The sequence below is a fragment of the Aphelocoma coerulescens genome, chromosome 1 (assembly GCF_041296385.1).
Source record: "Aphelocoma coerulescens isolate FSJ_1873_10779 chromosome 1, UR_Acoe_1.0, whole genome shotgun sequence".
Lineage (NCBI taxonomy): Eukaryota > Metazoa > Chordata > Aves > Passeriformes > Corvidae > Aphelocoma > Aphelocoma coerulescens.
The window spans coordinates 24979509-24994461 of NC_091013.1; the positions used below are offsets into that span (position 1 = coordinate 24979509).

At 39.9% G+C, this 14953-nt stretch overlaps 1 protein-coding gene across 1 annotated transcript in view; it reads left to right on the forward strand.

The window, feature by feature from the left end:
- Positions 1-14953, forward strand: part of COL4A2 (collagen type IV alpha 2 chain) — a 145700-nt gene that overhangs the window by 32507 nt on the left and 98240 nt on the right. The window contains exon 4 of the mRNA XM_069003977.1: positions 12606-12686. Within this exon, the coding sequence (XP_068860078.1) occupies positions 12606-12686 (81 nt within the window). The remainder of the gene's footprint in view (positions 1-12605; positions 12687-14953) is intronic.

The window sequence follows — 14953 nt, forward strand, 5'->3', positions numbered from 1 at the left end:
TGATAAAATATTTCTAAGATCCATTCTGGGGCTTTGGGCATTCTTTCTCAGTATCATTATGTTGAGCTGGCATCACCTATGAGGAGTTTCATAGAAAGTTTCTTATAGCAAAGCTGAATGCATACATCCAGTCTTCTGGCTTCCTCTGATGGATTTTCTGAGTTAGGTGGGTGGTACAGCTCATACAGAAACGTGTTCTGAATAAAGCACCGATTACCAGTTTCTAAGACCTTTGAACTCGATGAGCACTCTGGGGTTTGTTCCACCTCTTCTAAGAGTCAAGCTTCATATCATGAGTAAAGCTCATATAATTTCTAATACAGTGAGCTGCAGATGTTTTACTTACTTTTTTCTTGTCTATTTTCTACTCCTTACTGCCAAGACATGAGCATTTCCGAATTTTGTAGATCTGTTTGCAAACTGACAAGCATGTAATGAAAAAAGAAGTGAAAGAGAAGCCAAATGACATCCCTTAAGTCCGTTTAAAACTTGATATTTGGTTGTTTATAATCTCAATATGTTAGTTGTTTGTACTATGATAAGAGCATTTTTGGTGTGGAGACTGAGCGACAAGACTTATTGCAGCAATGCAGACAGTGTTTGTCTGTTGGTGAGGGAAGTGGCCCGGAAGGCAGGAAGATCCTGGGTCCTGGACCAAGCTGAACCAGTGACTCATCAAACTCTGGGAAAGTGCATTTAACCCGGTTCTGCAACACTGCAGAAATCAGATCAGCTGCCAAATGTAACCAGAGCAGGTTTTAAGTCACAAGTCACTGGTAATATGGGAAATATGAACCCTTTTTTCTATTCTGAATAAATAAATGCTATTTCCATATTGCCATCCCCTGAGCCAATGTTTCACAGTATGGCTGTGGTAATGTTCTTGTATACTCAAGGGGATATTTTCAAGGAAGTGAAACCTCCCCCATTGCCCCTTTCCAAAAAAAACCAACCTTCCCACTCTTCCCATTAAAATTATGTGGAAAAAGATATGCAGGATGAAGAAATATCCAAAGAATAAACTGTCATTTTTTTTTTAGGATACAGGATAACAATTCAGCCATTCCAGGTTTCAGGTTTTGTAAGCTACAGATGCAAATACATTATATTGAGCTATATAGATTTTCACACCTAACTAGGTAAGTAATTAAAAGAGGTTTTTGGTAGAAGAAAGAAATGAAAGATATCATATGAGTTCTATGAGCAGGAATTATAACACTTCTTCTGTTTGAAGCTTTTGGGTGATTTATACATGCACTAGGACATGCAAAAAAAGAATGAGCTTGTACAGGTCCCTTCTTTTCTCACATGAGAAAATATTTTAAGGTATTTGGCTAATCAAAAGTATATAGATGAGAAAAGAGATTTTCAGTGATAGTTGACTACCAGTTTTTATATCCACAAGAAAGACATTGATTTTTTTTCCCAAATACTTTCTTCTGTATGTTAGATTACCTTCCTTAACCCCATTGCAAGTGGCAAAACTTTCACAGATGTCTGCATACAGTCCTGATATGTCAGATCCTCTACTGTACCTTCTTTATTTGCTATACCTGTACCCAAGGCTTTCACCAGTGGCAACACTGATCAACTTGGAGCAGAGGCAGTAAGGCTGAGGGAGGAGGTTAAGTTTTGAAATCAAAAGTGGAAAGTGAAATGGGTCAGTTAGAAAGCTAGTTCTCATGGGCTTTTTCTTGACTGAAATAGAAAGGAAATGGTGGGTGAAGCATCTGACCAAGCAGTTAGCAGTAAACACTTCCATCATCAAATGCAGTTCTTTTTCCAGTTTGCAAATCTCTTACCCATTCTTCTTACTTTTAAGGAAACACCAGTCCAGTCCCAAGAAGCAATTCTGAAAAATTGCATAGCAAATTTCCACATTTAGTATTTCCACTACAGTCATTTATCTAACAGACAACTCTGAAAACTGAGCCAGGGCTGTAAACATTATGCTGGACTGGACTTACCCATCAGCATTTATGATAAAAGCAGTGTCAGTCGATCTCCGCTATCTCTGATAAACCTGTGAAAATCCATTCCTTTCAAATCGTGCTGCCAGGGATAGTTCCATACTTCCAGTTCTTGGTAGATATTTCTAATTGCAATTATATAATTCTGCAGAACAAACTTAAATTCAGCTTTTTTGCTTGCTTTATTATATCTGATTCTGCAGGCACAAGATTTAAAAAGGCCATTTAAAACAGTCACCAACCTCATCCCTCCCAAGGGAAAAAGAATTCTCAGGATCTCTTAAGTATTCACTTCCAAACTAGATCAGCATGTCTGAACCATGTCTGAACCATGTCTGTAAACAGAACCATGTCTGTAAACAGTTATCAGAGGAAAACAAATGTAACTAATTCAATTGATAAAAGCATTCATACACAATCGAACGTTTTTAAGTAATTACAGAAAACATGAAACAGGAATAAAATCTCAGTGGTTATGCCCACATTTTGGGAAACCCTGGCACCATTGCACTGCACTGAAAAGAACACAGGTGCTGCAGCCATGCAAACAGCTGTGCAGCTGGTTTCTGTCAGTCCCCTCCCCACAGGCAGAGCTAGTGCAATAGCATTGCTGCTGGTTCAAAAGCAAAAAAAGCTTCAAAAGACAACATTGGCAGGTTGTCTTGTTCTTAGTGTAATAGGCACAGATGAGTTTTCAGAAATACTGGTTGCCTGTCTGAAGTATGATTAGCAACTTTTAAGGTTTACCAGTCACAAAGAATAATATGTTCTTAAGTTTCCTGAGTCTGCCAATTTACGTAGGTGAGTAAACGAGACAGGTCAAATAACTGGCATGGTTTATAAATAGACTAAAAAAAAATCTCCATATATAGACTAGTATCCAGACTTTCTATTGTTTCAAGCAAATGATATCATTATTTGGATGTCTTTCCAAAACTGAAAATGACTAGACTTCGGAAACCAGTAGTTAAATATAGAAATTGCTACTTTAATGAGTGAATGCTGTGTTTCGTTATTATGCTACTAGTATGTGAACAAATGTCTTTCTGTTCTTAGGGATGGGAAAGGAGGTTTTATTCCAGTAATACAAGATTTTGCACAAAAGCCAAATTCAGATTAAGGATTGATAGTGTCTTTGACTTCATTCCTTTATGGAAAATATTCCAGTATAACTGCACATATCAAGTGATAACACTGTCCACTAACTTGTGCCTTGCATAAGCCTTGGGCAGATCAAATACAAAATGCACAGTGGTTTGCATAAATAAAATATTAGAATAAAAATTAAAAGAGAAATAATCTGTGCCTTTCAATGTCACAGCCTCCCTAATAAATGATTACGTCTACTTTGGCAAGTCACAAAAAAATTACAGAATTAAGTCAAAGGACTTTTTTCATTGCTGATAACTAGAAAACACTTCTGTCTTCTGTAATACTGTTTTTGAAACCACCTAAGTAGCTTCTGTGGAGGTACATTTAATTTCTAGGGATGGGGTATTGAGAATAAGGACTCATGTTAAGATGTCCCAGCACTCTTAGTCTAAAGACCACTATCATTTTAGATGAGGAATGCCATGTTGAATGTTAGATGAGAGTCTGTTGTTTCATAAGAAATGATGATAGTGAAATAATAGGCATCTCTAAAAGTATGCATTTACAAAGATGGGATCAAGTTTAACAAGAAATCAAAATTTACCAATCCAGATTTTACTTTAGCTACTGCTGCATCCTTACCTTTCTCTCAGATTTAGCTAAAAAAAATCCCATTTGAACAAAGAACCAGGTATAAATTTAGACATCTACATATCCACAAAGTATCTGAGTTCTCATTACAATCAAGGAAGCCAATGGGCTTGCATTAACTAATAGTAATAATTAATGCAGGTATCTTTGCCTACCTTTATTAATACATTTCCATCTTCAAAGTCTTACTAGGCTTATACCTGTGGGGTGTTTCTTCTGCAGGCAAACACAATTCTGGCCTTGGTAAAAAGGAACAACATTTTTATTCTCTTTCTGTAATCATTGTGGGCCATAGGTATCAGTTCATGGCTGTGTAATATTTGATCCTTTGTAAGACAGACGTAAGAGACATTTTTAACCATGGTTGCACACCCCTCAAAGAGCCTACAGCATCACCTGTCTCCTGCTAATATATGTTCAAGCCTTAGTTGATGACGAAGACAAAATTTGTCATTTCTTTAGGCAGGTGAGTTACCTGTCTCAAATAGAGACAGATTATGTTTTTCTTCCTTTTCTGGATGCAATTTTGTTCCAGAAAAAGCCTTCTGCATCTTAGCCCTTCTTCATTAGCTCCTGAAAGCTGGAGCACTTTCATGCAGAGACCTGGGGCAGCTTTTTAGGATTCCCTTTCTCATGGCATTACAGATTCTTCAAAAATAAGCAGGAGTGCTATATTTTTCTATAGAGGTGACTTTTCTTTTTATTGTTTGACATTTTTGACATTTTAAAGTGTTTTAACTGGGTTTTCTATCTTATATTCTGGTCTCTTTCTTAGCATAACATATAATCCTCTCTGTGATGGAAAAAAAGGAAAAATATGGCTGAATCCAACTTCATTACCTGTAAAATACGAGACTACTATTCTCTGACTTCTTGGCAGAAAACTATGTCACAACATACTCTGCTTGCTTTGAAATGTGCTGTTTGCAAACACAGTCATGTTGGACGAGTAGGCAAGACCCCTGGACAGTTATTCAAATATCTGTGCTTTGTATGCAAGCAGCTTTTAAGCATTAGTCTTTGACTGAGCCTCTTAAAGACCTTTTTTTTTTTTTTTTAATGCCTATTTTATCACAGCAGCTCTTTCTGCATTCCATCTGGTTTTCTGGGTAAATATGTGTTTGGATGAAAGCCACAAAATGGTTTTATGAAAACATGAAGGATAAGTTCACACTCTATCAGATCTGGCTTCTGCCATTGTTCCAAGGCAGAGTCTCCAGACTGCAACAGGAGAACTTTTTAATTTGAAGACGGGTGGTAAATAGTACCTCAAAGCAAACATGTGGAGCTGTGAAGTTTCACTTTGAAATGAAACTATGCAGCCTTCAAATCAAGGCCGCATGCCAGAAGGTTCATATAATCAAGAGTCACAAGCAAGTCCATAAGAGGAAAGTCTTTTATAGCTTCATTTCTGAGGGATACAGAATTCATGTTTCCCATCTCTGACTTCAACATACTTGCTGAGACACTTGAGAAAACAAGTTTCTGTCTGTTGGGGTCTTCTCAGCATTGAAGACTTCACATTCTTGCCCTTCCTTTCCTCGTCCCAGACATCAAACAAAGGCATCTCTGTCCCTGGGAGCAGTAGTCCCTTTGGATACTTCTCCTTTGTTGACATTCCCATGCCCATCAGGACTCAGAGCTGAAGCAAGCTGCTTGCTTTCTTGGCATCCTGCTTCCAAGTTTTCTCTATACACTCTGTCATAAGAGGGAGATGGCACATGAAACTTCACACTGGTTTATAAGACATAATTGATTGTCACAAGTATAGCTCTTCTCGTTGCATTGGGAAGGTTCCATTGGGCAGTGGTTAGGAGACCAGCTCTTGTCATACAGCTGGTGGTAAGTCTCTTTGTGTTCTTCCTGGGACGAGTTTTGTCCTCCAGATTTTTTTCATGGAAGGATATGTAAATACATGGCTCCCCCTACTTTTGGTGGGAAGTGTAAACATTCATAAGATTTCAAGGTCACGCACTAAATTATTCCAGTTGCCATGCATCCAGTCTGGAAAAGGTTCTGGCTCCCATTCAATATGAAAGAAAGAATTAGTTCTTAGCGAAATAATTCTCAGAAGAGTTGGGAGAGAGGATCCACACCCACATCTTTTCCTTCCTCTCTGACTGTGCCAATGATCTCTCCCTTTCCCTGGACAATTAAGGTCTTCACAGTGGTCTTGCTGTCCCACGCACTAGTAGCTACTGGACTGTGAGCCGGCAGTTTCAGATGGCTGGTTCCGTCCTTGACGTTGTAGCTCTGAGGAAAGACCGAGCCTGTTCCTAGGCAGTCCAGGCCTTCTCCACTGACAGCATTCTCTGTGCTTGTTTTGAGTGGCTGTTTATACATGTTTCTAGAGAAATAAGTTTGGCAACAGGAAACAAATGTTTTCTACTCTTAAAGTAAAATGTTGGGTTTGAGCAAATACAACTGTGCTGTCACACTTGAATCCGATGAAGTTCTCTGGTGATGATCAGCAGCAGGAGTACTCAGTTTCTAAGTCAGGGCTGTATAAACCAAATTTGAAATTAATGTCCGTATCAACAGCTGAAGGTCAAATGTGAAAGCAGAGGTTCATACTGGAGGTGTGGCCTAGTCTGGTCTCCCTGGCACTGACACAGAGGGCTGACTCTCAGGCATGCCAGGAATTCCCTCGGGACTTCCAGGCTGAAGCCTCACTTGAGGCATCTGAATGTGCTGCTCGAATGTGCTGTTCATTGCCCCACTGCAGAGGCATGCAGTATGTCAGCACCTCCAGTCATAGTTCAGTGTTTCAGCAAGCTCCTAAAATCTTCTAAAACATGCCTTGGTGAAACTTAGGTGAACAGAATGGGGCTTGTCAGCACAGAAGTTAATGCACAACTACAACCTACAAAATGTTATGAAAGAAGACGTCGGTGTATGGAGTCTTTGATTCCAAGTTGCAATATTTTCATTATAATTTCCGTAATTTTTTTTTGAGCTGTATGTAAGAAAATGGCTTATATTTCCTGATCTTTCTGTACTCATAGAACTGGACTTTGAGGTCTGTCTCTGGTTGCCTTTGTTCTTTGTTAGAATACCAGCCCTTGAAGTGAAGGTACTTGAATGGGCACGCAGAAATGACAATTACCCAAATCTGGCCAAGATTAGCAACAAATAAATCACTAATGTGTGGAAAAGTTTAAAGAAAACTGCATGTATGTTTCTGGGTTTTTTAAGAGTTTGGCTGAAGGAAACTGCATTTAAGTTGTCTGGTTTTGGCTGAAGATGTGTAAGTACAGAAATAATGTTGTCTGGAGACAAAAAAAAATTATGAGAAAGCATGAGGGCGGAAAAGGTTTTGTGTTGGGACACACACATTTTATGCTTGCTATACATAAGAATGATAAGTATTTACACTAGGCAAATATGCAAGCTTTACAAACATAGGTGGCACTTACTTACATGTTTTCTCTCGCTCTAAGTAGTGTTCACGTTCCTTGAACATGATGAATATATTCATCCCAGCACAGTGTGTGGGTAAGCCAGCTCTGGAGATGCCTAGCTTTTAAACAGTGTGGACCTGAGCAGGGTTAGATGTAACTTAAGATTTGCTGATTAAAGAAAACACTTCTGAGAACCTAGTATTTCTTTATTTGGCAAAGTAACATACCACTGTTGTTATTAGTAATAATTCACAACTACATCACTGCAAGAAACACTGAATTACAATTCTATATCCTATTGTTATTAGCATTTGTAGAAAATCACTGTAAGAAATCTGATAAATTACACAAAAGGGCTATTAAGTTGCAATTCTACTGCCTTTGCTCCTGCAGTTGGTATTCAGGAGTAAGCCTATCCTTCCTTACAAGCTTATCCGTTCTTACCCCACCCTCCCACAGGGACATGCCTAGTCAAGAGACCTGTGGTCTCTCCCCATGGGGACTCCCAGTGGGCTTGTGCTCACAAGTCAGCATCACTGCTGCCTGCAGGTGTCCCTGCTCTTGCTCTTAGTAGATCCTCACTACCTTCATTCTTCACCTAATTTGATGCCCTCTTCATATTTATTTTCCAAGTTTTTACCACCCTTGCACCTCCTTTTCGCTGCCTGTACTCCTCCCAAATAAGCAGCCTACTCTTAGTTTCTTTTTCCTCATTGGTCCACTTTTTTACACTCAAAAGTTGGTGTTTCTGACAATATTACCTAGGCAATTTTTTCTCTAATATGGTATTACCATCACAGTTGGCTGAATGAGACAGCCTTGCCTCCAAGGGCTGCCTTTTGACCCTGAGGGTCTCGTTGGGAACATTTATGTTACACATTTCTGGACAGAATTACCATATTTTACTCCTGATTCTCCAACCTAATTCTAAGTAAGCAACACCTCACCTTATGCACAGAAAGCTTGCACACCAGTGCAATGGTATAACTTGTTTTGTGTTTGCACCATATGTCTGCTCTTAAATAGTGTTCTTCACACTCGGTTCTCCCATCATGTACTAGTTTGAAAACAAACCAGTGGGAGGCACCAAGTCAGAATAACAATTTAATGGAAATTAAAGAAAAGGAAAAACTAAAAGAGAACACTGGTTCAAACTGACAGTCATGATACAACCTGAGTCCCTGTTAGGCAGGGTGGTGGTAGCAGTGTGGTAGAATGGTGGCTGCAGTCCTCTGAAGTGGTGATCCTGTAGTAGAAGGGGTCTGCTCTTCCTCAGAAAGTCCAGTGGTGGCTGTGTAGCTCCTGTCCTCTGGAAATCCAGTGGAAAAAGTGTCTCTGGTGTTCAATCTCAGATTATATCCACGATGGGATGCTTGGTTCCTCCCTCTGGGTGGAGCATCTCACAATGGGGTAATGAGTCATGAGGCCAAGTGTTGATTAGGCTCATTAACAGAAGATAGTCCGAGGGAGTTATCTCTGAGTCATGCAGCAGGACAATGACGGGTCATTAACAGAAAGATAGTCTGGGGGGAGGAGGCAAGGAAACACTGCCCCACCTGATTTCAACGGATCATGAGGATTGGAATAGAATACACCTCAACCCAGGACACATCAAAGCTCCCATAGCTACCTGTGAGAGTGAGACTTGGACACTTAGCATAGGATTCATCTCATTTGAAGCTGGACATCTGCTCTGTAGGCACATCTCAACCAGTTGCACTATGGTACATTTCTATTCCCCTTACCCTTCTATGAAGACATTTAGCTCTGGTATCTGAAATACATCTGATGAGATTCTCTGGGTGATCTAAAATAGCAGCCAGATATTGTGCTTATCTTGCATAAATCTTAGAGTCTATAAACCCCATTTGTAGACTCTGCCTAGACTCTAGACTTTTTAGAGATTAGTGGAATTATGCATCATCCAAAACATGAGAAAGACTTGGAACTGAAAATCTTCTCAGCAGACACCTTCATAATTGAGGGCCAGTTCAGCCAGCTTGATTACACAAATCCTAGAATATCATTCTGATGAAGGCACATTTTTCTTCATTTAACTGCATGCTGAGGAAATCAGGAGATTCATCTCCCCATCCTTACACTACTATGGGGGAGGGGGGATCTCTCTATGTAAGGTACTCACCTCCACCCACCTTCATGGTTGAAAGAAAGCAGTAGGTACTTCCTGGGAGAGATGCAGTCTATCAGTTGAAATGCCAGTATAAGAATGGAATGAATTATGTCCTAGATCTGACTGTTCTCACCGCTGACCAAAAAGGCTCCTGCTCAGATCAAAACAACTACATTGGGTTGTCACCATTAGTGTTATGTTCCCAGAAATATATTTTCCTCAGGACATAAATAGCTGAGCACTTCCAATAACATTGCTAAATTTGAAACTTTAAGGCTCTTTGCATTCTAATTATTGACTGATATATGTCCATTTGATTTCCCTTCATCTCAATTGTGTGGCCATGGGTATAATTGTTTTTAACAAAGTTCTACAAGTATCCTTAACAGACTTAATTTTGAACATTAACAAGCTTGTAAACCATAATGTTTTAGACTGTAACCCCCAATAATGTAAGATCAAACAACAGTGCAATGATCTTCAAGAAATTATAAATGTTCTAGATAGTGGAAAATAGTAGAAAATGCTACATGTGTCTAAAAGCTCCCAAAGTTGAAAAGTTGAAAGTAGCAGTTGAAAAGTGAAGAGGTGGAGATTAGGTAATAAGGAAAGCCCAGGTGTAATCAAGAAGAGGTGTATTACTGCTGGTCTCAAATGCTTCCCCATTATGTTCCCAACTTTTGGAGAATCTTCCAGATTTTTCTTTTTATTATCTGCAGAGTCTGTGTGCATAAAAGGATACAAAATGAGAAAATAATGAAAAAAAAAAAAAAGCCCATCCTAAAATTATGGAAGAAAACAATTGTGTCCTCATATTAGCTGCTGGTGTTGTTACAGCAGGCAAATTAAAATGTTGGATGGTGGATAGTACACAAACAATAGACCTTGAACTTCCATTTGAAATAAGCATTAGCAGCCTCCTCCATTTTTTTTTTTTTGCAAGTGCACAAACATCTTGCCATAATTCTGATTCATTGTCTGTTTTCTCCTTGACAACAGTTTACCAAATGTAGAGTCACTCTGCTAATTAAAGAAATAAACTTATTGTTCTCATTATTTTTTCTCAGTAGGAGAAAAACTGACATGATCAAATTACTGTTACTCTTGGGCTGGGATATGCTGTTCACAGAACCAACAAAAACAGATTCTAAAAGTTAAAAATTAATTGTTACCAATGACAGCACTACTTCACACACTGCTCCTTAATGGATACCTGCATCGTCCAGAGGAATATGATCAGACAGGCCATACATCTGCATGGCATCCATAAAAATTAATAGAACTATTCTCAATTTCAGAAAAGGAACTGAGGGGAAAACTCTGTAAAATGAAGAATACTGAGAAAAAGATGCATATTTCATCTGCAAATAAGTTAACAAGAAATATACCCCATGGAAACAGTGAGTTTGTGTTTATCCAGATATTTAACTAAAAAATGGACCAACCTGAGCAAACTGCTGGAGTTTATAAAACTGTCTTGATTTAATATTTCCTCTAAACCATAGCTTAAACATAAAGCAGAATCCATAACATGACATAGAACTCTGCTACATCCATAAATAATTTCCTGAATAAAAACCAAACCTATAAATAGGTCAGGGCATGGTTTCAGTTTGGTGGACTGCTTTTATCAGTATGAAAATCCTACCTCTTCCATTAAACATGAGAATTAAAGTTGAAACTTTTTATATTTTAATATATAAAAGTACTTAAGATACAGACATGAACCTTCTCATGACAAGCAAAAGAACTCGTTTTGGGAACTTTATATTGCTGTGTGTCGTAAGATTAAGATCCTGCTCTACAAATATGACCAAAGCAGGACTTAGGCAATGCTGGGTGCCTGCTCCATACCTCTTACTCATTTGTCTGCCAGGGAGGTATCCAAATCCCAGAGCTGTGTTTTCAGGTAGTTTGAAGGCAGAAATGGATACCTGAGAAATGTGACCCAAAAACCTCAGGTGTTGAGTAGAGGATTGCTTAGAGCCACATGAAAAATTCTAAGCATGGCAGCTTTGGTCCCCTCTCTGCGTTTTAGCTCCTTAAGTCAGTGCTAGAGGCAGGAATGGCAACATCACTGTCTATTTATGAAACAGCATAGTAGTTCAGAGCACCCATCCTGTTTTGGAGGCTCGTTTATACCCCTTTCACCTCCCTTTCAAGAGATTATGTGCTCAAGCTATGAAGGAGGCAGAAAAGTGAAGGCACCATTTCATTTAGCCAAGAGGGGAGCAAGTGACATAGAGCCTGACTCTGTACCCTACAGCTAGGTTCCCTTGAGGTTTCATCTAAGGAGCAGTGCATGTGAAGTGCACTGAATGAGGGGCTCTGGTTTCCTGTAGCCACTAGACTTAGTCCTTCTCTCTTTTTTTTTCTGACTGTATTAATTACTCACAGTGGGCCAAGCCAGGTTCAGAAATAGTGATGAGGAATCCCTTCCTCCTTTCCCAGATTACTTACTAGGCTGCTGGGTCATTTCAGGAGTTCAAAACCCTGGGCTTAGGTGGGCTGCAGGCTGGTCTTCACAATATTCCTAATCATTAAGTTACATTTATAAAAGTCACACCACAACATGCACAGCATCTCTGCTGTTCGGGTTTCTGAACAAGACTGACTGTGGCTGCTGCATTCCGTGCAGGCATTTGCATGGAATATAATCTGAGTTTGCCTGCCTGTTGAAGTCCATCCAAGGATTTGTGTGGAGTGGTACATATTTTGTGATCTATGTATTTGTGGCCCAGGCCAAGGAGGTTCTGGTCAGGCAGGAGAGATGTAACTGAAGACATTTACTTAAGCTGGGAGTGACTTCTAAATCACAATGGTTGACTGCAGCAAATTTTATGTTCCTCCAGAATCGGCAGACATAGAAGAGGAGAAAGCAGGAGTTTAGCTCATGATTTTGGACATGATACGTACATCTTTTATGTCCACCAATAAATATTTCAAAATACAACAACCATTTAGAGCATGCATAGAAGGATGTGCTGCATTGTGACCTAGGATTTAGTCCATGTCCGTAAAGAATCCAAGCAGCTGCACTTCTGTGATACGATATCTATTGCATGTGTCAAAAAGATATATGAGATACTGCTCAGCATCAAGCTGCAGTGTTTTGAAAATGCAGAGGGAAATAAATGAAATAACATTATATTTCTTGATGCTGATCTCCAAGAACTGGACAGCCACTCATGGCTGCTTCTAAGCACAGATTAAAGAGGTTTCAACTGTAAATCCTAGATCTGGTCCTGGTCTTTGCTTTAGCACTTCCCAGCCAGTCTGCTAATCAAAGCTTAGTGTGCTGTTTCAGATATTCTAGCTGATACCTTTTAACTTTTGTGTTATGTGTGTTCTGGTTTGCAGGGTGGAAAGAAATACACAGGACCATGTGGAGGCAGAGACTGCAGTGGAGGATGTCAGTGTTTCCCTGAAAAAGGAAGCCGTGTAAGTAACATTTTTCTCCTGTAAAATGTTCTTGATGGTACAAGTTCAATGCTATATAATTTGCTATATATGACTTGCATTAGGCTGCTAAGAGTATTAAAACAATAATTCTTTTTCAGGAAAAAGTTATTGTTGTTTCATCTTACTTTCTCACAAGTGCATAGATTTGAAGAAATACTTTGTTACAAATACCTTATTATATGTAGCAGGCACTTATCTCAAAGATGAGGGCCAAGGGACCTGACAGCCATGATGGCCTGTAGCCACAAGACTTAGTCCTTCTCTCTTTTTCTTCTGGCTGTATTAATTACTCACTGTGGGCCAAGCCAGGTTCAGAAGTAGTGATGAGAATCAGATCAGTAGGATGAAAAGATACCACATACATGCATGGGATGCATATATTTGATGATTTTAATGGTCTTTTCTAATCTAAATTATTCATTAATTCTATGATTCTGTGTGATTTCCAGTAAAGCAGGAGTGAACCACGCCTGCAAAACCTGAAATCCCTGCTGAAAGGGAACTGCTTAGAACTTCTGGCATTATGTTGTGGCTGGTAGTCTGTTCTTTGTTTTGGGTACTAGTGAGGAATGAGGCAGAGGAAGGGAGATGGGGTGGAGGGGATTAGCCACCTGCCACAAAGAGCACTGAGAAATAGGGCAGTTTCTATCCTGTATGGCTTGGAGCCCTGGCTGGCAGGCTCCTTCTGTATGGTTTGGTCTTCTGCAGCTGAGACAGTGACTCAGCCTTTTCCATCCACCCATCTCTAAGAATAGGTCAGGCAAGAGATGTGGTGGCAGGTCATGTGCTTGTTCTCCTATCACAAACCTCATAAGATTTTTCAGTTCTCTGCCTTCCCTCCACACACCAAGCCATCAGTTCCCATTCCCATTGCATTCCTCAAGCTTGACTCCACGTCTGAGTGGAGGGAGAGGTGGTAGGAAAGTCACAGTGTAGGTGGGAGGCAAGGAACACTCTTGTTTACAGCAGAAGCCCTGATGTCTCCATGGAAGTCAGATGATCCTGGGGTTACCATGCCATGGGGGCTGTAATGGTTATACTCCCGTGGCCTGACCAGGAGCTGCTCATGATGTGCTTTCCATTACAATAACCAAATGACAACCTGATGAAGCTAAGGACAAACAAGCCCTCCCCTGAGACACAGCTTCCCATGGGAGTCCCTCCAGCTGTTACTGCCTTACCCTCATCATCCAGCCATGAAGTTTGGCAAGTGCCTCCTGCCACTTCCCACTTTTGACTGAAAATCAAAAACTGATGCTGTAAGATGCTCACTAGAGTTCATGAAAATATCTGTTGCAAAACTAACAACTTCTGTGCTTTTCATGCTCCTTATTGACTGAATGACATTGAATTTCAAGTTGCCAAATGTTAAAGAAAAAAACAGATAGTTAAACAAAACTAAATGCATAGATTAGAAAAGCTGAAAATGTGAAAATACCACGGTACAGAAGCAGTCAGGTGCCACTGACAAGAAGCTCCCTGTGAGTTGCTTACTATTTAGATTGGGAAGTAAGGGCAGATTTTATGTACTTGCTCACCACTCTTGGTGTTACCTCAGGGAAGTAAGTAACCCCACTTATTAATGAGGTTGGCCTCCCTTTAAACAGATACTCAAAAAGAGAAAAAGGGGATGCTACAGAACATAAATTATATTTTGCTGCTTGTGGTTAATTTTGCAAGATGTGAAAAATATTGGAAAAAGGCATTTGCAGAATTTTACACTTCAAAAATCACATTTTATCTCTCTGTATTTTACCTCTGAAATGATACACCTCATTCTGATTTAGCACACGCTGCCTGTATTTTGTGTCTGCTGATCTCTTCAGATGTCACAACCCCTGTTAAACATCTGGTTTAAGGAACAAGATTGGCCTTTAGAGTCTAGTCAAATTTGGCATAGCTTCTGGTCTCATGCTAATCCTCAATGGGAATATTTATTTTCACAAAACCTCTGTATAATCTGGCACGACACACGTTTTTGTTTCGAGGTGACTCATTGCATGCACAATGGACGTATTGCGTGTTTGCACTTGTAAGAATGCCTGAAGCAGCCTGTCAGAGCCTGCTTCTGCTGTGACTCTTCATCCCAGGTGCCACAGAGCTGTCACTTGCAGGGAGCCTGGGACTCAGGTAGGAGCAGCACTGCAAGGGTCTGGAGCCAGCTGTCAGCCCAGCCATCCTCTGGAAGTTCACCCTCTATTTGTGACAGGTCTCAAACCCAGACAAATTAAAAGCATTTTCTTTGG